General features: G+C 45.8%; 1 protein-coding gene across 2 annotated transcripts; it reads left to right on the top strand.

Annotated features, from left to right (window-relative positions):
• Positions 1-703: 703 nt before the first annotated feature.
• LOC133136542 (vasoactive intestinal polypeptide receptor 2-like) lies at positions 704-24,562 on the top strand. 2 transcript variants are annotated; one of them, XM_061254118.1, is made up of 13 exons: positions 704-1,024; positions 7,548-7,650; positions 9,670-9,777; positions 11,771-11,862; positions 17,589-17,686; positions 18,227-18,359; positions 19,158-19,308; positions 20,905-20,965; positions 21,952-22,021; positions 22,741-22,832; positions 23,178-23,304; positions 23,742-23,783; positions 24,304-24,562. In XM_061254118.1, exons 1-13 carry the CDS (start codon positions 974-976, stop codon positions 24,466-24,468), a joined length of 1,293 nt encoding a protein of 430 aa, XP_061110102.1. In that variant the 5' UTR covers positions 704-973; the 3' UTR covers positions 24,469-24,562. The 2 variants fall into 2 exon arrangements, with proteins under 2 accessions (XP_061110102.1, XP_061110103.1); XM_061254119.1 differs by lacking the exon at positions 704-1,024 and adding an exon at positions 2,890-2,954.
• The last annotated feature ends 3,324 nt before the right edge of the window (positions 24,563-27,886 follow it).

The following is a 27,886-nucleotide window of genomic DNA, read 5'->3' as shown; positions in this document are numbered from 1 at the left end:
ATAAATTCGTATTTTGTTCCCGTTTTTTGCCTCACCCCTTTAAAATGCATGCTGCCGCACGCTTGCACCCTTACGGCATAATATTCAAACTTTACGCCGTTGGTTTTTTAATCTTGATGACTATTAGCCTGCGGGCATGTTTCACTTGAGTGACCTACAAGGATGTGGGCTACATCGACCCAATTTCCATGCCAAACGCAACGCTTTAAACCGCTGCGCTGTCCGGCACAGCTAATTAGCTCCAGCATCGACATGCGCGATCACGTTCATTTTCAGAAGTTTGTGAATGCGATATAAACCGAGGGACCGAGCGATGTGACGAGGCGTATGGGCTGCAAAACATTTCGGGAATTTAGCGACCCGGAATTAATGAAAAATTGCCAGATAACGGGAAAGAGGCGAATAAATTAACGGAATAAATGAAAATATGGAGTGTTTTCACAGGGCACGTGTGGGCTACTTTATTGTCCCTAAAGTAATTAAGTAATGTAGGCTAACTATATTAATTGGTAAAGCCCGCATCGTTCCCAGCACGTAGCATTTGCTACAGATTCAGGAAGGAAGCGGACAGTTAAAGAGACGGCGGTTGACCGTGTGGCTTCGCTGCATGTGCAGCCCAGCTCTGTGGTTTTGGGTTTTCTGTCTGAAGTAACATTTGATCAGCGACGCGGCTGCGCGCGGACACTCAGTCTGCCGAGTTGACTAGGACTGTGAGCGCGCCGCTGTTCAGTGCCACCACTGCCTCGCGCCGGGATCGTGTACCGGGGACATTGTTTTGGATTTTTTTTACACTCTTGTCTTTTTAACGCAAAAGGAACATAATTTTGTTTTTGTTTTCTATTTTATTTTTTTGTTGTATCCACGGAGATGGACCTCATGAGTCGTCCCTCACGAGCCCTGAGTGTATTGGGCTAATGGCACTGTGGAGAATTGGCCGTTGATTCTATAACCGGAAACTGATCTTCACAAAACAATGAGAAGTTTCCATTTGTTTGTTTTACTTACATTCTCATGTACCTCGTATGTAAGTAAATCACTTCTGCCTCTTTTTTCTCCTCGTATTTATCCAATTGAAATTGTCTGTATTGTAATTCTAAAAGTAACACAATTAAGAAGTTAAATTTAAGACTCCGAGAGAACATTGAGTTGTATTTCTTGTTGAGCTACAGTCAGATCAATACAATTTGGCCGTGGCTGAATTAAACTAAAATTAAGGTGAGTTTAATTGTGCCATAAATCTGGTTCCCCGGAAAGTCTGTATTCCCACCTAGCGGAATCTAACTAACACGAAGGGGGAAGGACGGCACGTCTGCCTATAGCTCATTCTATCTTCGAGCACCAAGCAGAACTCACCAATCATTGCGAAATCAATATTCCATATTGAAAATGAAAATGATATTGCGTTAGAATGTATTTACGTTCCAATATGGCACTGTTTAGCTACTTTTGAAAGACATACATACATACAGCCGACGACATAATTGATTGATGGTGAAAGGTCATCTTTGCATAGTACCTACTTATTCGAGAATGCGCGGGAATTATTTTACCTGAAGACGATATGGACCGGCTGTGGTTTCGACGGGAACGAACCGGTGACCTGAAAATACGGGCTCGTTGGGAGGGCGGCAGGCGCCGTCTCTCCCCCCCAAAAAACGCGCGCAAGCCACGGGAGGGTTGAACTTGGCAGTAGATGTTAGACCGGTTCCGTTATTTTTGGCAGAAATCTGAACGGGTCATAGGATCAGATCAAATACGCAAAGGCAAGCCTCCCAGAAGTAGGTTACAGAGGCTTGACGGGGTAGCGTTTGAGCGCGCACTCCGGGGAGTCCGGGGAGGGGAGCGCAGGTGCGCGCGTTCTCAATCGAGCGAGTTCAGACCCCTCGTGCTGGCACGTGTACGGGCTCGCTCAGATAATACAAATGAACGGTAATCGCCTGGCTCCTGCGCCTCTGCTAAAGCATTTACATCAGATTACGAGCGGCATTAAAAAGTTGTAAATCTGTGCAACAGTATGGGAAGGTACCTCTGAAGCCATATCAGGCTCCGTCCTGTTAGGTCTCCTGTTGCTCATCGCCAACTTTGACCTTGTTTATTAATGTCCGTTGGGCTGACTCATTTGTTCCAATGTTTGCAATCATGAGATGCGTTACTGGCGTGAAAAGAGCGCTAGGGCCATTGCTCTTGCTAATGAGCTCCACTTGAAGTGTATAGATAATATAGGCCTGTTGCAGGTTTAGTTTTTTAATAGTGCCTCAGTTCACTTAATATTCAAGTAATTTTCAACCATCATTCATAGAAATACAGCTGTTTCATAGTAACATAGTTGTGGTAACAATGACGGCAGTAACAACACAAATACGAAATAGCCTAATAATGATAATTTTACATTTTTAAGTGTATTAAAATTGTGAAGAACGTATAGCTATTTGTCTAATAGTCATATCTCTTAAATCAGTTTAGTATGGGCCCCTGAGCCATTGGCTATTCTGGATATTACAGCGAATGTCACTGCACACACTAATGGGGCAGTGGCCACTGATTGCTGGAGAATCAAAAGGCTTGTCTATCATCGGCTCGCTAATTGGAACTAATTCCGCACGAATTGGCCAATGAAACCCACCCCACTTTCCCTGGGAATGACGCCGATCGTTTCCAAGCGCGGTTGCTATGGCCAGTGACGTGCTGCCAGATAAACAATTGTGAAGTCTTTGACATAATCGCTAATAGGAGGCTGCACCTATTCACGGGAGCCTGAGTCCCAGTCAAAGGTAATAGGGGATGGGGATGAATGAATGCGCTTCTGCTGCAGCTGTGGATAATGAGACTCTAGTCGATATACTCTGGCTCCCTCACAGTTAAAACCATGGTGTAGGAACTAAGATCTGGATGCTCCCCAGCATTCCTCCAACTCTTGGAGAGAAATAGAAGCAAAAAAACTAAACTTGTTGATGGTTCGTTATGACATGTTATGGTTCGCCTGCAAGGACGTTACATTTACATTTTTGTCATTTGGCAGACGCTTTTACTCCAAAGCGATTTAGAGGTGCATGTATTCTTGAATCAACCAGCAGATTTTTGTTATGTTCAATGTTTTTTAATTTAATTAATTGCATTTCTGATGCTCACTAACTGATTGGCTACCAAAATCTGGGAAGTAAAAGAAGCCTTTTGGCTGAAATAACCGATATCCTGCTGAATGTGAGACAATGTGTTGTTTGACTGAGGCAGCCCTACACACCTGGGGCACAGGTGACCGCAGGAGGGGAGGTGTGCTCTTACAGAAAGACTGCAGTCTCTTTTAATGGCCGTTGCTTTCATAGCTCATATATCCGAAGGAAAATTCCCCCAACAAGCCCAATATTCAGTCAGAACTTGAATACGCCTGTCAATTTGCGGCAGAAATTTGATATTTGAGAGGAACGGAAGCATTGCTGGTCAGTGTGCACTGTGCGGTTGGTGTTTGTGCGACGTTAAAGTAAATCAGGAGAAAGAGTGACTCGCCTTAAGTCATTAATAACCCTAAAATGCGGAGGATTGGTTCACTTATGTTGAGCAGACTAGCCAGCATTGGGCCATTTACCATAATGTCTTTTCTGTTTTAAAAAGAAGAAGTAAACTTTGGTTCTCTCCTGTGGCAGAAGTTTACGGCGGTTTGAATGGCAGTTAGTGGCAGTTAGCGGCAGGTTTGCTGGTCGTTGAGGCGCGGCGGTAAAGCGACGGGCACTTTTGGAAAAAGACACACGGTGTTAGGCGATCGATGAAGACTTGCATGCCATGTAGGGACGGAGGGACCTGGTTCTGTCCCCTTGGTAACCTAATCGTCCCGAGACGTAAACACATAACTCGCTTGATGTGCCAATTGTGTAGCGTTGGGAAGTAGAAACAGGGCCACTGACTGTTTTTAAATCAGTGAGCCACAGACACATTGCCGTGATGGAATAGCTTTGAGAAACGGCCAGACTGGTCTAATTTGTGAGCTCCGTGTGCAGTGGCAGTTCGGAAGGAATGTTGGCAAAATATGAAATCCAATCAATTAATTCCGCTCGGGACTGCTATCACATGAGATTCCTAATCCTGAGAACAATTTGCCCTAAACGGGCGCTGTGTGTTCCTCATTAGTGTAAACATGAAATATTTTCTCTAATATATAGGGGGAGGGAGTTATTAAGAATGCCGTCGCCCGCAGAAACACGGCTCCGCTTCTTAGGTATTGCGTCCCTGTCTGTGTGTGATTCATGCTCGTGTTCATTTCACTCAGAGAGTCTGCCGAGTGCCGATAAGGGCAGAAACACACACCTCTCGCCTATCTCCAGTTCGGCGCCTGACTCCGAAGTCAGGTGTACGGCAAAAAAAAAAATAACCCTCGCATATCCAAGATTACAATAGACTTTATTACATGAAGTGAAATTACCCTTTCGTTTCCCGTATTAGCCTACATATCTTTCCTAATCACCGTGCGATATGCCCGTCCTGCCCGAAAACACCGCACTGTTCTCCTGCTGTCGCCGCTCTCGCACAGCCGCACTGCATTATGCAAGAGATCACACGGACTATGTTGCATATTGATGGAGCAGCAGGTTGCGCAGATAATTTACCTGTGCAGCCAAAATTGGGAATGATGTGTTCCGTAATATGCATATTCCTTTTACATAAGTGTTGCATTTGAATTGGCGCGACAGACACGGCATGAATCTGCGTTTAGCCTCCCCCCCCAACCCCAACCCCAACCCCAACCTCTTGCAGCCTCTGTGGTCGGTTAATGGCGAGGCGCAGGGCATCACGCGCTCCCGTCCCAAACGCTGTCACAATATTACAGCGTTGACACAACATACCATTAACATTGTGAGAACATTTCCTAGCGTGTGTCAGAGGAACGCATAGAGCGTACACAGAAACTGGAGAGGGCACGGCCTCTCCAGGAGAGCGAAGTACCCGGAACAATGCCCGAGGAGCGCAAGGGAGCTTCGTACGCCATTTGACCTCAATGTAAACGTCAACGCACGTCTACAGAGCAGGGTAACAACAGTGTTGTGGTTTGAGGGTGTTTGTTTTTGGTGCGATTCCTCTCCTGGCAGCTGGAAGTCCGAAATTACCTATTGCACCTTTTAAATGAGCCCCTTCCATTGAGCCTTCTGCATCAGGTGAGCGGAGAGCGCTTCTCGAGTTGTGTATGCCCGAACTAGCTCCGTAAGCTTCAATACCATTGCCGTGCGCTGCACTTCTTTCACACGGGGGCTATGCCTTGATTCCTCATTGTCCATACTAGGCGGGGCTACACATGCTGTCAACCAATGAAAAGGCTTGGCTCTCCATGTAAAAACCGTTTCTCGAGAAAAACAAAACAAACTTAAAACAATTTCCCTCTGTGCTCTTACTGCGAGTACTACTGTGTGACAAGGCCCTCTTGGCTCAAGGCGTACTTACGAATAGTGTGCAGAAGCTGTGTTTAAACAGCTTTAACACGAAACAGAAACGGAACATTTTTTGGATATAACTGAACAGCTTGCATTGGTTTAATGGCAGCGTTTCACAACACAAAGATAATAAAATGGAAACAAGATCCTACAGAGTATAACAATACAATAGGGCTATTTTAAGGAATGGCAAACTGCTTACATGTGCCATTAAGAAAGCTTGCTAACTGCTGCGAACAGTAGGTGGTCAGCACGCAGAAATCATTTCAAAATGAAAGGCATTAATCCTAATAAGCTGCATCAGCATTCGCTTTCCGGCTGACGTTGTGCTCTTGGGAAAGGGTGGTGAAATATTTGATGCTGTTCTCTAACAATGAACGAGAGGGAATCTTTAATACCTGAGCGGAGCAATGTTTTCAGAGAGGTTTTAGACGTGGGATGAGATAACACTACACTATGCACCATGTTAAACAGAACGCCAGGCTTTAAAATTCAGCCACTGGAGGCCACTCCACGGTCTAAAAACAATATATGGCCCGCAGAAGCAACTTCAGTCACATATTTAATACTAAGAGCACTTACATTTTTATTTTAAAAGGCAAGGCTGCAGGGAGAAACCATCAGTCAAACCTTATTCCTAATTGCTGTTTTTGCCATGCGTTGAAGACGAGCGCTTAAATTCGCAGTCCCGCAACGCGTCTGTTTCAGGACATGAAGAGCGTGGGTTTATTGACCGGGTTGTTGTTTTTTTTTAAAGTTGTGCCGCGCGTTCGCAGGTAGTGTCACCGCCGGGCGGTGGAATTGGCAGCCCGGCGCCTTCAGGCTCATTAAAAACGCGGGTGAAGTGGCAGCTCACGCGCACTCAGCCCGTCGCCACGGTAATCACTGTCAGCTCCCACTGAACGGCGAAAGGCATCGCGTTTTGTCTGCAAGGACACGAAATTAAGAGTACCAACAAGCTTGAGTGGAGGATACGCCACAAACAAACACAAACAGTGTTCATGTGGAATGCATTGTGTGTGTGTGTCTGTGTGATCAGAGCTACCAATGTGCAGTTTTTTTTCTCTGTCACCTGTGTATTATCCGTTGACCTTGGCTGGTGCCTTGAGCAAACTCAAACAGCCCACACATTCACACATGTAATGAATATGAAAGTATGGAATATGAAATGCATCCACAAAGCCTCCACAATGTATATACATTAAAAAAAATGTGTATCAACGAGCACACGGGCAGCCTGTAGCGTAGTGGTTAAGGTAAATGACTGGGACCCGCAAGGTCGGTGGTTCTAATCCCGGTGTAGCCACAATAACATCCGCACAGCCGTTGGGCCCTTGAGCAAGGCCCTTAACCCTGCATTGCTCCAGGGGAGGATTGTCTCCTGCTTAGTCTAATCAACGGTACGTCGCTCTGGATAAGAGCGTTTGCCAAAATGCCATTAATGTAATGTAACGCAAGGCCTTGTGCTTTTCACAGTTAAGAAAGGGAAGGGGGTAGCAGCTTCAGCGTGCTCATTGATGCAGGGGATGGGTATGCCAGCTTCAGATTGTACTCTGAAGCAGGGGATGGGTATGCCAGCTTCAGATTGTACTCTGAAGCAGGGGATGGGTATGCCAGCTTCAGATTGTACTCTGAAGCAGGGGATGGGTATGCCAGCTTCAGATTGTACTCTGAAGCAGGGGATGGGTATGCCAGCTTCAGATTGTACTCTGAAGCAGGGGATGGGTATGCCAGCTTCAGATTGTACTCTGAAGCAGGGGATGGGTATGCCAGCTTCAGATTGTACTCTGAAGCAGGGGATGGGTATGCCAGCTTCAGATTGTACTCTGAAGCAGGGGATGGGTATGCCAGCTTCAGATTGTACTCTGAAGCAGGGGATGGGTATGGCAGCTTCAGATTGTACTCTGAAGCAGGGGATGGGTATGCCAGCTTCAGATTGTACTCTGAAGCAGGGGATGGGTATGCCAGCTTCAGATTGTACTCTGAAGCAGGGGATGGGCATGCCAGCTTCAGATTGTACTCTGAAGCTGGGGATGGGTATGGCAGCTTCAGATTGTACTCTGAAGCAGGGGATGGGTAATGGCCGCTTCAGCCTGCCTGCTTCCTTTAAACATTTCCTCCTGTGTTTAGGTGAGTGGAACACATCCAGACTGTAACTTTCAGTTGGAGCTTCTGAAAGATGAGGAGGAGTGCCACACCAGACTCAGGAAACAGGAGAAACCCGTTTCCAAAGGTGAGGAGGCCTTTTCCCTGCACTAATGCATCACCAGGTTTAAACACCTACAACAACCCAGATTTCAAACTTGAGCCCATGTATCTGTGAATGCTTACTTGCATATCATCAGATGTGTTTGTTAGTAAACATCTTATTTACATATAATCAGATGTGTTTGTTAGTAAAAATCTTATTTACATATAATCAGATATCTTTGTTGGTAACAATGCTTATTTAGTGAAAAATGTTCATGAGCAATATTACTACAGTACTAAACTGATTGTCAGTGTAGTCCGTGAACATGTTTCAGGAAAAAAATATTATGAACAAGAACAGGCAAAGTGAAATATCTGTCCAAATTCTGATTATGTGGTCATTGTTTAAACACACTGACGGAAATCACTTTCACTTCTTAAATGTTTAATCAGGTTTTCATTAATGTTGGCTGAAAATATTATCTGGCATGCTTTTCTCAATTGGCATCTACACTCCATCTTGGTACCGTGCCTTTGTGTTGCCTGGCAACATGATCAGCATCCATATCCCTTCATCCTCATACAGGTGCCCCCCCCAAGCAGACGGGGTCAGTTTCCTACACTCCATCCATTCCATCCACTTGGCGTTTAGCCCTAATTAAAACCACCTTCAAACAGCAAGTGCATTTGATGAACCGCACATAATTAACACTAAAATACCAGACTGATTTTTGAATATTAAATTATTCATTCTCTGAAGGAATGTCTTTTTATCTAAAAAGTAGATTTTTGTATATGGAATGTAATGTGTCTATGTGTGACGTGATTGTGTGCAGTGTTACTGAGCCTGTCGGTGAAGCTTTGGGGAAAGGGCTTTTAAAAAAAAAAAATTTTTAGGCCTTTTTCAGGTTTATTGGACAGTATAGTATAGAGAGACAGGAAGAATGGGAGCGAGAGAGAGGGGAAGACACGCGACAAATGTCGGACGGTCGGATTCGAACCGTTGACGTCGCGGCTCACAATGAGCATGCGGTCAGTGCTCTACAGGCCGCGCCACCGAGACACCCCGGCTTTTGTTCTTTTAAAAAGCACCTGGGTCTGTTAGCCGTAGTCTTCAATCGACTGACGACGTTGCTGCGAGGCTAGCACAAGAGCCCACGTCCACACCGCCGCTGATCTGAGGGCCGATTGCCTTCTCCAGACGCCCGTGATGTCAACATGGCTTCATCGGTCGTTTGTCACCGGGGCCAGGTCATCAGCCAGCCCACTGCGTTCATCTGGCTCCTCTTCCTCCTCGTCCTCTTCCTCCTCTCTGAGCCTGCGCTACCCGGGGGTCAGGAGAGCAGAGACGTTGGGGCTCCTTCTAATCTCTTGTTTTCCTCCGCTTCTTTTCTTTCCCGGCTCCTGACCCGGAAACCGATCGAGGTCGCCCGTCTTCAGCGACGGTCCGTCTGACACGGCTGCAACTGCCGTGGCTCTGACCTGGCTTTTGAAGGAGCGAGGTCATTCCATCCCATCTCCATTTCCCCGCCTTCACTTTTTCTTGCCGTTTTTCCTCGCTTTTCCTGAAGAAAAAAAAGGGAGGGGGGGAGGGGCGTTTATTGTTAATGTTTTTGACAGAATTGATTATGATTGGTGCGGCACGGATGGTGCAGTGGGCAGCACTGCCGCCTCACAGCAAGGAGGTCCTGGGTTCGAATCCCTGCCGGCCGGGGCCTCTCTGTGCGGAGTTTGCATGTTCTCCCCGTGTCTGCGTGGGTTTCCTCCGGGGAACTCCGGTTTCCTCCCACAGTCCAAAGACATGCATGTTAGGCTGATTGGAGAGTCTAAATTGCCCATAGGTATGAGTGTGTGAGTGAATGGTGTGCGTGCCCTGCGATGGACTGGCGACCCGTCCAGGGTGTATTCCTGCCTTTCGCCCAATGTATGCTGGGATAGGCTCCAGCCCCCCTGCGACCCTGTTCAGGATAAGCGGGCTCAGATAATGGATGGAGCCCCCCTGCGACCCTGTTCAGGATAAGCGGGTTCAGATAATGGATGGATGGATGTTTTTTTATTACAGGATGCAAAGGGGCCTGGGACAACATATCGTGTTGGGACCGCGCAGAGATCGGCCAAACGGTCACCATCCCGTGTCCTCGAGTTCTCAAAGCGCTGTTCGGCATCAACGGTACACCCTCGCCGTGTTCCGCACCACGTCTTTAAACCAATCACATTAACACACACCGATTACACACAGAGCGAGAGAGAGAGCGAGAGAGAGAGCGAGAGAGAGAGAGAGAGTGAGAGAGAGAGTAAGAGTGAGAGTAAGAGTGAGAGAGAGAGAAAGAGTGAGAGAGAGAGTAAAAGTGAGAGAGAGAGTAAAAGTGAGAGAGAGAGAGAGCAAGAGTGAGAGAGAGAGAGAGCAAGAGTGAGAGAGAGAGAGAGAGAGCAAGAGTGAGAGAGAGAGAGAGAGCAAGAGTGAGAGAGAGAGCAAGAGTGAGAGAGAGTGAGAGAGAGAGAGCAAGAGTGAGAGAGAGAGAGCAAGAGTGAGAGAGAGAGAGATAGAGTGAGAGAGAGAGAGTGAGAGAGAGAGAAAGAGTGAGAGAGAGTAAAAGTGAGAGAGAGAGAGCAAGAGTGAGAGAGAGAGAGAGAGAGAGAGCAAGAGTGAGAGAGAGAGCAAGAGTGAGTGAGAGAGAGAGAAAGAGTGAGAGAGAGAGAGTAAGAGTGAGAGTGTTGGGAATTTGTTGACTCTGTGTTGGGTCTATAGTCTGGCGTAATGTTTATGACACACTGTCTGTCGTAATGTTTATGACACACTGTCTGTCGTAATGTTTATGACACACTGTATGGCGTAATGTTTATGACACTGTATGTCGTAATGTTTATGACACACTGTCTGTCGTAATGTTTATGACACACTGTCTGTCGTAATGTTTATGACACACTGTCTGTCGTAATGTTTATGACACACTGTCTGTCGTAATGTTTATGACACGCTGTATGTCGTAATGTTTATGACACACTGTCTGTCGTAATGTTTATGACACACTGTCTGTCGTAATGTTTATGACACACTGTCTGTCGTAATGTTTATGACACACTGTCTGTCGTAATGTTTATGACACGCTGTATGGCGTAATGTTTATGACACACTGTCTGTCGTAATGTTTATGACACGCTGTATGTCATAATGTTTATGACACACTGTATGTCGTAACGTTGTATGACATACAATGTCAATGACATATGACATTCACCTTTGGATTCAAATGTTTTTGCTTTCATCAAAACTTTAAGAGTTGTGAATTAATGAGTTGAACTGTAGATGCTAGTTGGATTAAGCTCATTTGCATTACGCAGACAAACATCTGCCCCTTAAGATCTCTCAGCCCATTTAGACTAAACCTGCTTTTCTGAAGCGGGCTTGCGTTTAAGCATTGATCCATGTGTCTGAATTTAATGTGATGGAGGCTCAACATCACAAGGTTTACTCCCAATACTGTGCAGTGATAACTATGCAGTTACATCCTCTGTGCTTACAAATGCAGAAATCTTATTAAAATGAAAAATAATCAGTTAGATTGAAACAGGGATTTAACCCACAGGAGAGAAGAGCTTAAGGGACATTATTATGAGAAATTGTCATTTTGTTGTTTTGGTAATTATTGTTCTTCATCTAATAGAGATTTGTTTATGCATTTGTATGTATTTATGTTTCTTTATCGTTCATGACTTATTGCAGTGTATGTTATGAAAATTGAAATGTGTTTTTTGTAACGCTTCGGCAACATATATGGAAGTATGTCATGCCAATGAAGCATGTACATTTTTGAGTGAGAGAGAACACAACACACACATACACACTCACACACACACACACAGAGTAAGAGAGAGGGAGTGAGAGAGGGAGGGAGAGAGAGTGAGAGAGTGTGAGACAGAGTGAGAGAGAGTGAGAGAGAGTAAGAGAGAGGGAGTGAGAGGGAGCGAGAGAGAGCGAGAGAGAGTGAGAGGGAGAGTGAGAGAGAGGGAGAGGGAGAGAGAGTGAGAGGGAGTGAGAGAGAGTGAGAGAGAGTGAGAGGGAGAGTGAGGGAGAGAGTGAGAGAGAGTGAGAGGGAGAGTGAGAGAGTAAGGGTGATTTGTTTCCACACGCAGGTGACCACACTCTCTGCTCCCACCCCCAGGGTATATCAGTAGGAACTGCACAGCGGGCGGCTGGTCGCACGTCTTCCCCAACATCACCAGCGTGTGTGGGTCAGAGGCCCAGCAGGATAAGGTGAGGGGGCCCGGGGGTATGGAGCGGGGTCCACTCTTACAGAATACCGCCAATCCGTCTGCTGAGGCTTGGGCTCCGTCAGCACTTAAAGGCCCTCGCTCATCTTCCTCATCTTCCTCTGCCTGTTTTTAGTGTCTTAAATCCACACAAACCGTTCACAAAGAGCAGAGATGTAGTATCTTAAATCCACACAAACCGTTCACAAAGAGCAGAGATGTAGTATCTTAAAGCCACACAAACCGTTCACAAAGAGCAGAGATGTAGGTTTTGATCCCCAGCCCCTCCCGTGGCCAGCTCTCTGTTCACATTCAGCAACGTCATCCGAGAATTATGCAAAAACATACGTCACGTCATGTGGGAAATCGTTTTTACAAACCGCTCAGAAAAATTGCCGTTAAACCCTAAAATATGCATACTTTGCATACAAGAATTGCAGTAGTTTTACTTGAATCAGTGCGAGACACAAATCAAACAAAGCTCCTGGATGATATGAAAAGCTCCAAAACACTAATAATTTGTGCAATATTGCTCTACAGTCGCCTGTAACGCTGTTCGGCAGTTTGATTCAGCATTCCGTTATAATTACGCTGAACCTCATTGGCATTCCAGAGTTGAAAACAATCCAGTGTTATTCTACACAAAAACGTTTGATGATAGAGTTGAATAGAGAATAATGCTGAATAATGTCCCGTACAGCACAGACTCCTAGCGGAATTGTTTAGTTTAGAGGAAGGGATAAACAGTGTTGTGGTTTGAGCGTGTTTGTTGCTGCAGTTCCTCTCTTGACCGTTAGAAGTCCGAAATTACCCATTGTACCTCTAATATCTTAAATTAGGGGGTTGTGATGTCAAATGTCATCTTTGCCAATGTGTACTGTCACAGGGTCTGACTGAAATTTTGCGACGGAAAATTCAGGCCCAGCAGACATTTGTAGGGTCTGGACCTGAGTGTGTTTACCTGAAGCACACAGTTTAATGTGTCCCAAGGCTGTTATGTACCAGCCGGTGATTGTCAAGTGTAGTCCCAGAGTGCCAAGAACTGCTGCTTTTCCAACCTCTCTTTGCCTGGGAGGACTGCAATTTGAGGAACAGAGCTCCAGTGTGATTAAAAAAAAAAAAAAGAAAAGGAAAAAAAAAAGTCAGGCTGTCTTATTTGTAACATTGCGTGGTTCCATATTCTGCTTAGGGATCTACAACAGCAACTAAAACAGAAAGCTTTATTATATTAAAAACCGACATGGGCAAACATTTGCTTAACAAGTCCCAACTACTGTGACGTTAGGTAGGGGAATGGGCAAATAAAACTTTGCCCCATTCTCTTATCAAAGCAATTACCAACAAATCACAAGCACAAACATCAGAAAATGACCTGAAAGGTCCACACAGCAGCTCTCCTGTACAGAAGCAGCCTGATGCTCACCCCTTGCTCCACTTATTTGCTGTACATTCGGTGCGTCAGAGTTACAGGAAGTGGGCGAAGGGTCGTCTCATAGTGGTGTCGACTGGCGGCCATTTTGTACAGTCTGAATTGACTTGCTCCTTTTGAATTATTGTGGAATACCAGGAGAGTTGGGCAATTAACAAAAATGGCTGAAACTTTGCATTAGCTATTTGCACAACTCCAATGAATGTTCGGCCATAACTTTGACCTGAGACTAAATGCAAGTGCCAGTTTTGTGTTCTTCCCAAATTTTGGTGACTTCATTTTGGTGATTAACTTCAGCTCATTGACTGTCTGTCTGCTTGACATGATGGGGAATGTTTGACATGTATCGTTGTCTGTTGATTTATTTAATTTATTTTTTTGGATCAGATTTTGTTGTGACATGACCCTCTGGAAGGAGAGATCACTATCTCAGTGAGACTGCCTGTTTAAATAAAGGAATAATTATACTAATATAATATATTCATTAATTAATTTAATTGATCACTAATAGTTCATTTCAAGGGGAAACTGAAATGACATTTGAAACTTAAAATTTAGTGAATGAATAGTTAGCTACATATGAGTAAATTCGCCTCTGCAGTCTTCTGTCTGTAGTCTAAGTCAGAGTCCGGCACAGATGCTCAGGGAATCAGAGCCACTGTCAGAGTCTACTGAAGCCCGGGAGACCCTCGGAACCACGCAGAGCAAGCTTCACCGATAGGCTGCTCGGCTGAGGCAGAGACGAGCTCCACCAATCACAGAGTATGTTGCTAACAACCAAAAGAACAATGCTGACGGTGATTGGTCACTACTTGATAATGATAATTCCTGCAGGGATCCCAAATGCTTAGCCAGAAAAGTGTCAAACCAATAACCACTGTGTTTGTTTGTTTGTTTTATGGTTATGAATGCTCTCTGATTGGTGGCAATCCGGTTTTTTTCTGCTTAGTAAAGTGATGTCACCGCTGTCAGCACAGGAACTCCATCTGCCTATGTGACGACTTCCATCTCATTACCTGAATTATCTTTGTAGGCCCGTTCATGGAACTTCAACAATGGCTGTTTTTTATCGACTGTCATAATTTTAAAATTCAACCCCAAAAAAAGTCTAAGACTACAATTCACCCACCGGAGTTCTGTTCGATGAGATTGGCTCTGCACTTCCTCCAAAGCACTGTTTCCTTTTCATGAGCGAGTTCGATAGATGCGGCCGGCTGATCAATGTTTAAAATCACTACCGTTTTGTGAGGAAGTCTGTTTCCATGGTCACATAACTGACAGAGGCCGGTTTTGAGTAAAATCTTTATTTAAAGCAAGGAGAGAAATTCCGTGGGGTTTTTCCCTCATAAAATCGGTCGCAAAATGAGTATTTTTGAATAAATCCTAACCATTACACTTCATCACCTGTATCATCACCTTGGATCATAATCGCTCCTTTCGATCGTTGCTCAATAACAGAATTTTATTTTACAGTTGCTCAAGCTGTTCTGCTCTGTTCTGTTCCATCTCTTCCCTGTTCCAGTTCAGGCACAAACCACAATTTTTAATTGAACAGTTTTTGTCATTATTCACCGGCCGATTCCGGCGGAGTTTGGCTGTCGGCGTGCGGCAGACGAATGCCAACGTGGTCTGTCTTTCCCGTGTGAGCCGAGCGCCGCAAAACCGCCATGTTCCGCTCCGCTTTCCCCCCCAGCTGGTGGCAGTCTTTTCCTCGCCTGACAAGAGGAGCTTCCAGAGTTACAGCACGCGTTTTCACACAGGCGTGTTGCCATGAATGCCAAAAAATGTGTTTGAGGACAGCAGAAGCAGTCAAGATTGTCACTGATGCTGAACCGTAGTTATAAAGTTAATTTAAGATAAAATGGACTGCGTTTATATTGCGCTTTTATCCAAAATGCTTTAAAATCGATGACTCATTTACACACACACACACACACACACACACGCCAATGGCGGTTGTCTGCCATGCTAAGCACCAACCAGCTCATCAGGAGGAATTGGAAGTTAGGTGTCAGCGACGCTTTGACACACCCAGGATGGGGGGGGGGGACTTTCAGACGACCGTTCTTGCCTCCTGCGGGAAGAGATTATTTTTAATCTCTAATAAACATGGTGCTCACCACCTTTCATTCGGAATAGTTCCACAGAATTATACTGACTTTGAGAAACTTAGCTTCAGAGATGACGATACTTTTTAGAAGATGTTGGAAATGGGGAAATGCCACAGAGGGAAGGATTTTTGAAGTGGCTCTTTTCAATAAAAGGACATAAAGTTTTTACACAACCATGAGAGAAATGATGAGTAAGTTTGAGAGGGTGTTATTTTCATCCTGCCTCCACTTGATATATCCATCTCATGAAGTACGTATGCCTGTTTGAGGTTCGTTTTTTCCGCATTGGTGCTGACAAAAATCGACATCCAGGCAGAAGCAACATTGATTTCAGAACCATGGCGGCTTGCTTCGGATTAGTGGAAAATGTGATCAGCACAATCCCAGTTGCACAGGCCTACAGAACTTCATAGGGACAGCTCATAATCTGTTTAATTATATATATTTTTTCACATCGTGTACCCTTTTGTTTCGGTGAAGTTTTGGTCCAAAAAGTACTATTTCTTATAGAAGCAAGCTTTTTGCATTTGTAACTTAAAAAAAAAAATTTTTAGTGAAAAAACTTGAGAAGTCGCATAACAAAGGAATTCCTCTGAAGCAGAAGAACGACGTTCCTGGAGGCCCAGTGTCGTTCCGGAAGCCCGTTCTTCTTCACGCATGAGGCGGACCGCGGGACTCGCATGGTCCCGGCCTCGCCATGGCGGCCGTTGTCCTTTGAAATCCTGTCAGCGATTCGCTGTGATGTGAAAATGTCTGGCCCCCGGGTCGCCAGGCAACCGCTCCGCGCTCCGCGGAGTCATCGGCCCGCGAAAACGCCACTTCAAAGGCCGCTCGCTTCTTGCGGATAAAAAAAAAAAAACGCTTTTTCAGTTTGACACTGTGCGCCTTCGATTGGCCCGGGCCGTTTAATGTGAGAATTATGATGGATTTTTAAGAAAAGGCATTCAGAGGAGTTCCTGCCGACCTGCTGGATTTATAGTGTTGAGCATCGAGGTATGTGGTGGTTTGCGGTCGAAAGCAAAGAGAGTACACGTTACGTTAGCTGCTCGTTAACGGCTCGTTCTGCGGCGTCACGTCTCCAGAGGAAACGGCCCGGGTCAGAGACTGGAGTTGGCGTGTAAACATCTGCTACACTCTTAGAAAACAGGGTTCTTCAAGGGTTCTTTGGCTTGATTCCATCGGTGGAACCCTTGATTCAGGAACCCCGTGTCATAGGTGTGGAGTGAGAAGGCTCCCGGACCAACACAGATAACAAAGGACCCTTGGATTAGACAGGATTCTTCTATGGAATCGCAGGGTTCAGTTTTTTTCTGGGGGCGATACCGAATGCAACCTCACCTGGAAAAGCTGCAAGATATAATATCAGCTATAATGTCAGAAAACTTTATTTATTCACAAGGGGCAATTATAAGGGCAGCATGGTCAATGACACCTGAGCAAACAACCCGTACGACAGACATCTGTACAAAATAAAAGCGTGTGGGCGGGTGTTGAAGAGGCTGGAGACCCGGGTCTGTGGCCCAGCAAGCTGGCTGTGTCTCTGGTGTGTGGTGTGGCCAGGGAGGCCTGGGCTGATTAAAATCCGTGGCAGATCCCTTTTTTACCCAGCGCACATAGAGGTTAAAGTCCAGCTGAAGTTAGAGCAGTATGACGTATATACACGACTGAAGCAGATGTTTCAGGGGAGCTTTTGGAGGGCTGGGAGTCTGTTTGACTGATGTTAAACGAGGAGGGGGAAGAAGCCTATATACGACGTGTTTGTATGGTTAGGAATAATTGGGGAAAGCACTGTGTTGTGTGTGCTGTGTGTGATTGTAAGTGTGTTGTGTGTGATTGTAAATGTGTTGTGTAAGTGTGTTGTATGTGTTGTGTGTGTGATTGTAACTGTGTTGTGTGTGATTGTAACTGTGTTGTGTAAATGTGTTGTGTGTGTGATTGTAAATGTGTTGTGTGTGATTGTAAGTGTGCTGCATGTGATTGTAACTTTGTTGTGTAAATGTGTTGTATGTGTTGCGTGTGTGATTGTAACTGGGTTGTGTGTGATTGTGAGTGTGTTGTGTGTGATTGTAAATGTGTTGTGTGTGATTGTAAGTGCTGTGTCTGATTGTAAGTGTTGTGTGTGATTGTAAGTGCTGTGTCTGATTGTAAGTGTTGTGTGTGATTGTAAGTGTGTTGTGGCCTCTCCTGCAGCTGCTGTTTTACGCCGTGGTGAAGACTCTGTACACCCTGGGACACAGCCTCTCTCTCATCGCCCTCATCACTGGGAGCGCCATCCTCTGTCTGTTCAGGTCAGAGCTTTACTCTGTCTGCCTGAAACCACCTGTAGCTTTACTCTGTCTACCTGAAACAGCCTGTAGCTTTACTCTGTCTACCTGAAACAGCCTGTAGCTTTACTCTGTCTCCCTGAAACAGCCTGTAGCTTTACTCTGTCTCCCTGAAACAGCCTGTAGCTTTACTCTGTCTACCTGAAACAGCCTGTAGCTTTACTCTGTCTACCTGAAACAGCCCGTAGCTTTACTCTGTCTGCCTGAAACCACTGTGGGGTTCTCCTGAAACACAGTCCACCAAATCCACTGAATATTACTACAACAAGATTAGGTAAGATGGTAGATGTTGTAGTGAACCTACAGGACTGTAGATCTCCAGGAACTGGATTGGGCTGCCCTGGTTTAGACCGTACATGCAGTATGTAGGAGTTTGGATGCATAGCCAAATGTGAACGTGGTCTCGCTTAGATCGTACATGCGGTATATTGAATTAAAAAATGTTTTTTAAGCGTAACCCCAAAGAATAAAACTGAATCTGCGGTTGATGTTCCCGGCGGGCAGGAAGCTCCACTGCACGAGGAACTACATCCATCTCAACCTCTTCTTCTCCTTCATCCTGAGGGCTGTGGCCGTGCTGGTGAAGGACGCCGTTATCTTCTCCCACAATGCCCAGTGCTCGGAACAGACCTCTCTGGTGAGTAGTCGTCGTTCCCGGTCGGAGCGCGTTCGACGGTCCACGTTATTCCGCTTCACCGGCCCACTCCCATTTGAAGCCTCCTCTGAGGGACAAACCCATCGTCATGGTTACTGCTTCTACCCAGGGAGCAGAGACCCTACCGGTCACAGGTTTGGCACACCCACAATCGTGAAGCGATCAGAGATTTGCAAAAGCAATAATGCAATATAAAATTTGCAAAGAGGTACAGAGATGAGCCAATTCGCAATGAGGTACAGAGATGAGCCACAAACGTTCTGGAACAAAGTGTTATGGACTGCTCATGATCTGCTCATGATCCAAAACATACAAGCTCATCTGTGAGGCACGGTGGAGGAAGTGTGATGGCTTGGGCGTGCGTGGCTGCTTCCTGAGTGGGCTCATTGACGATGTAACTCATACTGGTAGTAGCAGAATGAATTCAGAAGTATACAAAAATATTCTGCCAACTTGACATGACTAAGGGCACTGTTGTGTGACTTAGCAGCGCTTTTATATATGTAACTGAGGGCATTTACGTGTCTTAAGGCAATGTGCTATAATGCAGTCAACAGCTGAACCTCTTGACTACGTCTGCATGCTTGTGTGCATTTATTTGCTGCCACACGATTGACTGATTAAATACTTGCATTAACAAGCTGGTGTACAGGTGCTCAGTGAGTGTATATATTTGTGACGATAGAGCTAGCTACAGTAGAACCCGATCAGCGGTGCTCTGTGCCTGATCTCGTGCTGCTGATTTTTCCGCCCCCTCACCGCTGGCTCTCGCTGTTTCAGGTGGGCTGCAAAGCCAGCCTGGTCTTCTTCCAGTATTTCATCATGGCCAACTTCTTCTGGCTGCTGGTGGAGGGCCTGTACCTGCACACCCTGCTCATGGTGCTGTTCTCCGAGAACAGGCACTTCCCCGTCTACCTCCTCATCGGCTGGGGTGAGCTCTGCTTCCGGGCCAAAGTCCTGTCCCTGTCCTCCGCGCTGGAGAAGGACCGGGCCCGTTTTGCGACAGGCAGAGCGCGGTGTTATGATTCAAACTAGGGATGCACTGAGTTGTATCAAAATCGGCTGATTTGAACTTTAAAAGGGCGGCCTGTAGGGTCGTGGTTAAGGTAAATGACTGGGACAGGCAAGATCCCGTTGTAGCCACAATAAGATCCACACAGCTGTTGGGCCCTTGAGCAAGGCCCTTAACCCTGCATTGCTCCAGGGGAGGATTGTCTCCTGCTTAGTCTAATCAACTGTACGTCGCTCTGGATAAGAGTGTCTGCCAAATGCCATTAATGTAAGAAGCGCACAGGTTGGCTGATTGTATTTTTTCGATGACAGGTAATTGAAACAGATTGTGTAATAGGCTACAGAAATATGGCTGTATTGCAGGTGTATAATTTTTGCTGTTTTCTTCCCAAGAGGGGGGCGATCCTTCATCCGCCTACGAGAAAGTTCTGGAGAGTGCCATTATGTGCACGTCAGCCAAAAGCCAGCTGTGTGAAATTTAGTTTAATTTCTGTTCATTTCTTAATAAAAGTCCAGTTAAGGACAATAAAATAACAAAAGATGTTAAAACTAGAATTTTCCCCTTGAATTTCATTGTTGTTTCATTTATCACTGTGTGTTGCAGTTACTCTTACGTTCATGACATCACATGATTATCTGTGTCTGAAAAGCTTATTGAAGCTTAAAGCTTATCAAATGTTTTTTTCATTCCAAGATGAACTGCCATTAACTAGTCGTTAACATGAAGAAATGATGTACCTACATTTACATTTACATTTTTGTCATTTGGCAGATGCTGTTAATCCAAAGCGACTTACAAGTGCATAGGTTCTTCCACAAGTTAAAGCATCACATCCATAGCTAGTAAAATACACATGAAGTGTTGTTCTAAACAAATAGTCATCATAAGTGCAATTTTTTTTGGTTGGGGTTAGACAAGGAGGATAGGGATATCAGAAGGGGGGGGGGGCGGGGGAAATCAGGAGGGAGGACTAAGGTACAGTTTGAAAAGGTGTGTTTTGAGTCTGCGTCGAAAATAGGGGGAGGGATTCTGCTGTCAGTGGTAGGCAAGTCATTCCACCACCGAGGAACCATAACGGAAAACAGGCGTGAACGTGCAGCTCGACCGCCAGGTCGTACAAATGTGAAACAAAGCTGTACAGGTTCATTTCTCAGTAGGTAGCTAACTACATTAATTAATGCCAGTTTTGTAAAATGTTACCATGAATAAGCGCTGTGGGCTGAGGTTTTGTTTTATTAGAGGTTTCATTACATTATTGGCATTTTGGCAGACTCTCTTATCCAGAGCGACGTACAGTTGATTAGACTAAGCAGGAGACAATCCTCCCCTGGAGCAATACACGGTTAAGGGCCTTGCTCAAGGGCCCAACGGCCGTGCGGATATTATTGTGGCTACACCGGGATTAGAACCACCGACCTCGTGGGTCCCAGTCATGTACCTTAACCACTAAGCTACAGGCCGCCCTTATGCAGCAGATGTGTTCACAAACTGATGTTCCTTCATTACGTTATTCAGGGTTCCCGACAGTGTTCGTGTTCGCGTGGATTCTGACCAGAATGTACTTTGAAGACACCGGGTAAGAATTGTTTCACTCTGACGCATCTGTAAACTGTTTGTTTGAATTGTAAATATTATGAATGATATCGGAGTGACCCGTTTGGATGTCTGTCCAATTGCAATCTTACACTGTTGTGCAACTGAACTAAAACTCCACTGAAGAAGAACCGTGAGAATCAATGGGAAACATTAGTTCAAAATAAGGACAGTAAAAAAGTGAGTTAATCGCTATTTTAAAATGGTGTGCTGTTTGTAAAGCGGCAGGTGAGCTCTGTGAATGGATCATTCCTGACCCCAGGCACTTTTCACTTTAGCCCGCGTCGCTCGGGATAAGAGCCTGCAGTGTAACGTCAGAGTCGTTTCTCAGTCATCGGTAATGGTACAATCACATCCTGGCAGACGTCAGCATCCTATAATCATGTTGTCATGGCGATATGGTTGAGTCATTCCGGAGAAAGGCTGCGATCGATCGAAATGCGAGGGAGGCGATTGCAGATTATTTTACCGACGGACTGAATCTTCAGCAATCAAGTGCCGCGCACTTACAAAACTAGCTGAACAAGTTTTTTTTTTAAGTATGCATATTGAACAGCTGCTCATCGCACTAAAAGGCTTGGTGATATCCCCCTGCGAATGCCTACATTCACTGCTGAACAAAAAACTGCCTCCTAACCACTGTGTCCTCAAAGTATGCACTGTCTACTAAACATACTGCCTACTGTCCAAAATATGCTCCATAATATTTTTAAGGTATGGTGCAAGTGTCACAAGTAACCTACGATAATAATAATAATAATGATAATAATAATAATCTTCGGTCAACCGTGGACACACTGACATCCTAGAATAACCTAAGAGTAATAATAATATTAATTTGTAAAGAAATTCACGTTGGAAGAACTGCTACGGCATTGTTCATTTGCTCTAGCACCATACAGACTGTCAGTAGGTGTACTTGGTGTATATGTCTGTTCTAAAAGATTGATGTATTTCCTGTTTGTTTAGATGCTGGGAGGTGAATGATGACTCTGTTCCTCTGTGGGTGATCAGAGGTCCCATCGTGTTCTCCATCATGGTAGGTGGAATACGGCCCTGAAATCTCTCACGTCACCTTGGTAACAGTGAACAACACCTTTATTCATCCACAGCCACAACATGTGTGTGTGTGTGTATGTGTGTGTATGTGTGTGTATGTGTGTGTATGTGTGTGTATGTGTGTGTGTGTGTGTGTGTGTGTGTTCAGAGCACTGTGTCAAACACACCTTTATTCATCCACAGCCACAACATGAGTGTGTGTGCGTGTGTGTGTGTGTGTTCAGAGCACTGTGTCAAACACACCTTTATTCATCCACAACCACAACATGAGTTTTCATAGGAGTGTGTAAAACGCACTTATTTATCCACAACACGAGTGTGTTTTGTATTTTAGCCGAATACTGAATGTTCTGCTGGGCTCAGGTTGCAAGCATTTGCTGTAAAACAGGAATTTTAAGCAACTAAAGAACCTGCAGTAGAGAAATGCAAAAATAGTCAGGCAGAGACGGAAAAAATCAATATTTTATTCGTTTATTTATTTTAAAGGGACTGCATCGCAGTGAACATAACAGTAATCGGTCCCAGAGTTGGCTGAAGAGCACGTTCAGGGGCTCAGTCAGGTTCAGGGGCTCAGTCAGGTTCAGGGGCTCAGTCAGGTTCAGGGGCTCAGTCAGGTTCAGGGGCTCAGTCAGGTTCAGGGGCTCAGTCAGGTTCAGGGACTCAGTCAGGCTCCCTGAATGTGTTGGCGTCTCTCTCCAGGTGAACTTCATCCTGTTCATCAGCATAATCAGGGTCCTGGTGCAGAAGGTTCGGTGTCCCAACGTCAGGGGTAACGACCTATCACAGTACAGGTGTGTGGTTTTTTTTTGTGGTTTTTTTTTTTAAATACACCTATAACCACAAAAGCAGTCATAAGTGACTTTTCCTCTTGTTCTTTTGGCCTATCGATAAAGAGACCACGAGAGATTCGATGAAGGGTGACGGAAACCGACACTGTTTTGATGTGGACCTAAGTCACAGCCTCCTGCTCCAGAAAGCCCTAAAAGTGCTGATTGCGTTTGTTCGATGGGCGTGTGTTGTTGATGGAAATATGCTTATTCACCGTTTCTTCTGCCCCCAAACACTATGGACTCTGGATCTGTGTGTTTATATGTGTGTGTGTGTGTGTGTGTGTGTGTGTTTGTGTGTGCTTTCAGGAGGCTGGCTAAATCTACCCTGCTGCTCATCCCTCTGTTTGGAGTTCACTATGTCGTCTTCGTGTCTCTCAGCCAGTCCGTGGAGAATATCAAAATATTCTTTGATCTGGCTTTCGGGTCCTTTCAGGTTAGACGCCGTCCCTTTGTACTACATCTCCCATGATGCTGTGCAGGAAGGAGATGCAGGAAGTGCCATGGCACTGAATAATCGGGCAGCTAGGCTGGTCTAAATCTGGTGGGGAACAGCTGCTATAGCGCAGAGCATTATTCACAGTCTCTTCTGAAATCTATTCAACTGGATTAGGATGGCATATGAGCACTGTACACCTGGATCAAATACGTGATTGTGTCGATTCAAATATTTGTACATTTGCACAGAGTATTTCATAGGTTCCAGTTCACCAGATTAGCTCAGTGAAGTGTAGTATTTGAGTCCAAAACGATGACCTATGAGAGCCAGGTCTGAAACGCTATGCGTCTTCCTCAGTGAGGACGAAAGCACGTGTTGTTTGATTTTGCGTTTGCTCCCAGCGGATGTGCTAATGTGCGCTTGTGTAATTGCAGGGCCTGGTCGTGGCCATCCTGTACTGCTTCCTGAACAGCGAGGTGAGTGGTCCCACGGCTGTGGGAAAGGGTCTCCGATATCTGAGAGGTCCTCACTCAGGGGGAAAGATGAGTGGAACCATGATTTAACTGGATTAGGCTGTGCGTGTGTGTGTGTGTGTGTGTGTGTGTGTGTTCCTGGGGCTCTCTGAGTGGTGTGTGTGTTCTTGGGGGTCTCTTGAGTGGTATGTGTGTGTGTGTGTGAGTGTGTGTGTTCCTGGGGGTCTCTGAGTGGTGTGTGTGTTCCTGGGGCTCTCTGAGTGGTGTGTGTGTGAGTGTGTGTGTGAGTGTTTCTGAGGTGCTCTGAGTGGTGTGTGTGGTCTTGGGGCTCTCTGAGTGGTGTGTGTGTTCTTGGGGGTCTCTGAGTGGTATGTGTGTGTGTGTGTGTGAGAGAGATCCTGGGGGGCTCTGAGTGGTGTGTGTGTGTGTGCGTGTTTCTGAGGTGCTCTGAGTGGTGTGTGTGTTCCTGGGGCTCTCTGAGTGGTATGTGTGTGTGTGCTCCTGGGGGATTGTGGGTACGCAGGTCCAGGGGGAGCTGAAGAGGAAGTGGCGGAGTATGAGTCTGGAGGGTCTGAGGCGGCGGGACCAGGGCTCCGCCTCCTGCCGGAATGGCGCAGACACCGCGGCGCACTTCCACCGAAGCTCCCGCGCCCAGTCCCTGCTGCAGACCGAGACCACCGTCATGTGACCCGCCGACCCCGTCATGTGACCTGACAACTTCATCATGTGACCCGGCGACCCAGTCATGTGACCTGACAACTTCATCATGTGACCTGCTGACCCTGTCATGTGACCTGACAACTTCATCATGTGACCCGCCGACCCAGTCATGTGACCTGACAACTTCATCATGTGACCTGCTGACCCTGTCATGTGACCTGACAACTTCATCATGTGACCCGCCGACCCAGTCATGTGACCTGACAACTTCATCATGTGACCTGCTGACCCTGTCATGTGACCTGACAACTTCATCATGTGACCTGCTGACCCCGTCATGTGACCCGCCAACCCCATCATGTGACCCAACGACCCAGTCATGTGACCCGCTGACCCCGTCATGTGACCTGATGATCCCGGTCATGTGACCCGCCGACCCCATCATGTGACCTGATGATCCCAGTCATGTGACCCGCCGACCCCGTCCCGACTCCAGAGACTTTGTGCGTATTCATACGGATCAAACCAGCTGTCTGAAGGATCAGGTTTCTCCTGTGGAATGTGTTAATATTATCCAGCGGGCATAACCGTCCATCGATGTGAATGTAAGTTTCGCAGCGACGTTTGAATTGATCCGTTTTGCTTGTGCACTACTGTTTGGGGAAATGAAAAGCTGCGCTACCTTCTCCTCACCAGTTTATATTACTGCCGTTCCTTCCGTTAGTATCCCTGCCCTGCCCACGCTGTGCCCTGCTCTGTGAGGAAAATGTCTTCTTCGTGTTGTGGGAGTCATGTCACGACCCGCGAGTAATATCACGCCACAAAAGCAGCCGTCTGCAGAATAAGATATTGGTGCAGTGAATGGATGCTGAGGAATGGATACTGTATCATATCCCCGTGAGGGCGGAGGTCACACAACGTCTGTACGTGGGCGAGTGTCAGGAGCAGCCGGTCACAAGGCGTTACTCGATCACTTCGTCAGATGCAGGGGCGGGGGGGGGGCGGGGGGGTCAAACATCCGCTCCGTTTTTTGTGAATTATGTCATTTCAATTTTCCTCAATGTAATAAATTGATTCAAATATGGAATGCCAACTGCTTTGACCAAATACATTCTGTAGTAATGCAGTTGCAAAGCTTCTTGTATCGCATCAAAGTCACGTGAATATGTATCGCCAAAGGCATTATGTTTATTTATTTCTGTGTTGTTTAAAAAAATGTGCTATGCTTTCTTTTAATTAAATTGAAGTACATTCTGCATTATCTTGGATTTTTTCTACACTTCTTTCCACCAAGACGTCAGGCCAATGAAACATGGTGTCTCCAGTGCTCTGAGTGTGGACTGTACGCAGATTCATTGAGTCTTTATGTCAATGTGTGTAATCGGCGTCAGAGGTGCAGTCGGGGAATCGATGCGCGCAGACGATGTGGCCTTGCGGCCGGATAGGAGAGCTGACCTCTGACCTCTGTGCAGAGATAGGAGAGCTGACCTCTGACCTCTGTGTGGAGACTCAGCTGCACTGAGGACCCGGGCTCTGTCCTTCCCTCAGTGACGTACCATCAGGACACGGGCGTGGCAACTAAGCGTGGCTTAGTTTATTACATTACATTAATGGCATTTGGCAGACGCTCTTATCCAGAGCGACGTACAGTTGATTAGACTAAGCAGGAGACAATCCTCCCCTGGAGCAATGCGGGGTTAAGGGCCTTGCTCAAGGGCCCAACGGCTGTGCGGATCTCATTAGTACATCAGTGCTTCTCCCGTTTGGCGTGTGGGTTGGAAAGACACGTTTATACAGTAATATGTTGGACTGCAGCACAGTCAGCTCAGCCAAACACAGATAATGTCCTCATAGTACTTCACATCATATCTGTCTGTATCTGTGTTACTGAGCTAGCTAAGTCACTTTGCCCGTCGCCATTCGTTTTTGTAGTTCTGCGAGCTGGCTCAGGCAGTAAGCTCAGGCAGTAAGAGCAGGCAGTAAGAGCAGTCGTCTGGCAGTCAGAGGGTTGCCGGTTTGATCCCCCGCCCGGGTTGTGTCGAAGTGTCCCTGAGCAAGATACCTAACCCCCAAATGCTCCTGACGAGCAGGTCGGGGCCTTGCATGGCAGCCAATCACCGTTGGTGTGTGAGTGTGTGTATGAATGGGTGAATGGAGAAGCATCAGTTGTACAGCGCTTTGGATAAAGGCGCTATATAAATGCCTGCCGTTTACCATTCACGAGCTGCTGCCTTCCAGGCTTCACTGAGGGAAGGACGGTACCACGGGCAATCACCGATGACCACAGGAAATGGTCACTGGCGTCACTGAGGTCACTGCGATGTTCATTGTGTACATTTTAAGGCATCAGGGCTTTCTGTGTACATCCTGTGTTAGTGTAAAATTATTTAATCACAGCTGAGAATTTAATATCTTCATCCATGTTTCTTACACTTTTAAATTTTTTGCATGGAAAACATACACCTGCTCACATGGTATTATTGTTATTGTTATTATGATTATTATTATTATAATTATTATTATTATTATTATTATTATTAGTAGTAGTAGTAGTAGTAGTAGTAGTAGTAGTAGTGGTTGTAGTAGTAGTAGTATCAGTGCCTATATGTGATACTCAATACCATTCCATCTGTGTGAAATGATTGTAGCTAAACGTCTTGTGAAATGTTCTGCTTTTAACAAATCGAAAGTCCCTGTAGTTTAGGACATCTTGTGAAAAAGCGCGTTTAGCGCATCACAGCGTGATCTGTCTGAGATGTGTGTCCCGTGTGCCACTTCTGTACTTCTGTACTTCTGTCAGTGGCCTTGAGCTGTGCTATTGCTTTCAAATCCGTTCTTCCTTTAAACTGTAAACTCATACTTTTCCATACTTTTCAAGCTGCGCGACCTGTCGCATTTCCTGTACTGTAGCTGCGTAATAGAGAGCAGTTTTATGTTGCTATGGTTTTGTGAAATCATAAATAAATGCAACTTTCTACCTTGATTGTCATGGAAAATTATTTGCGTGCTTTTGACATTGTGTGAAATGCGTTTAATCATTTTAATGAAGTTTAATGAAATTCCTAATTTTCCGAACCCATTCTCTCACGCAACACATTTGCAGGCTGAACTTGCAATTGTGCAGCCTCTTACAAAGACTGTCCTTCCTCCTCAATGTGGGATACCCAGTCTTAAACTCAACTCTCACTTCCGAAACCTCTGCGATCTGCTTGAGTAGTGTTTGTGAATAGGTGAAGATTATCTGTGTGAGTGTGGAGTGGTGTGGGGTTTGAAATTGAGGGAGCTCATTGTTGTGTGTGTCATCATATTTAAGTGACCATAATGTACCCGTTTAGCAACACCTGACTACACAAAGGTCTGTTGCACGGAACAGAATCCCTGGCAACACTACCAGCATATATGCCTCCTAGAAATGCTTCACGCTTCATGCTTCATGCTCACTTACA

Source organism: Conger conger, chromosome 9 (genome assembly GCF_963514075.1).
Source record: "Conger conger chromosome 9, fConCon1.1, whole genome shotgun sequence".
NCBI classification, from domain to species: Eukaryota; Metazoa; Chordata; class Actinopteri; order Anguilliformes; family Congridae; genus Conger; species Conger conger.
Note: the sequence above shows the minus strand (reverse complement) of the source record. Positions and strands in the feature narration are given on the sequence as shown.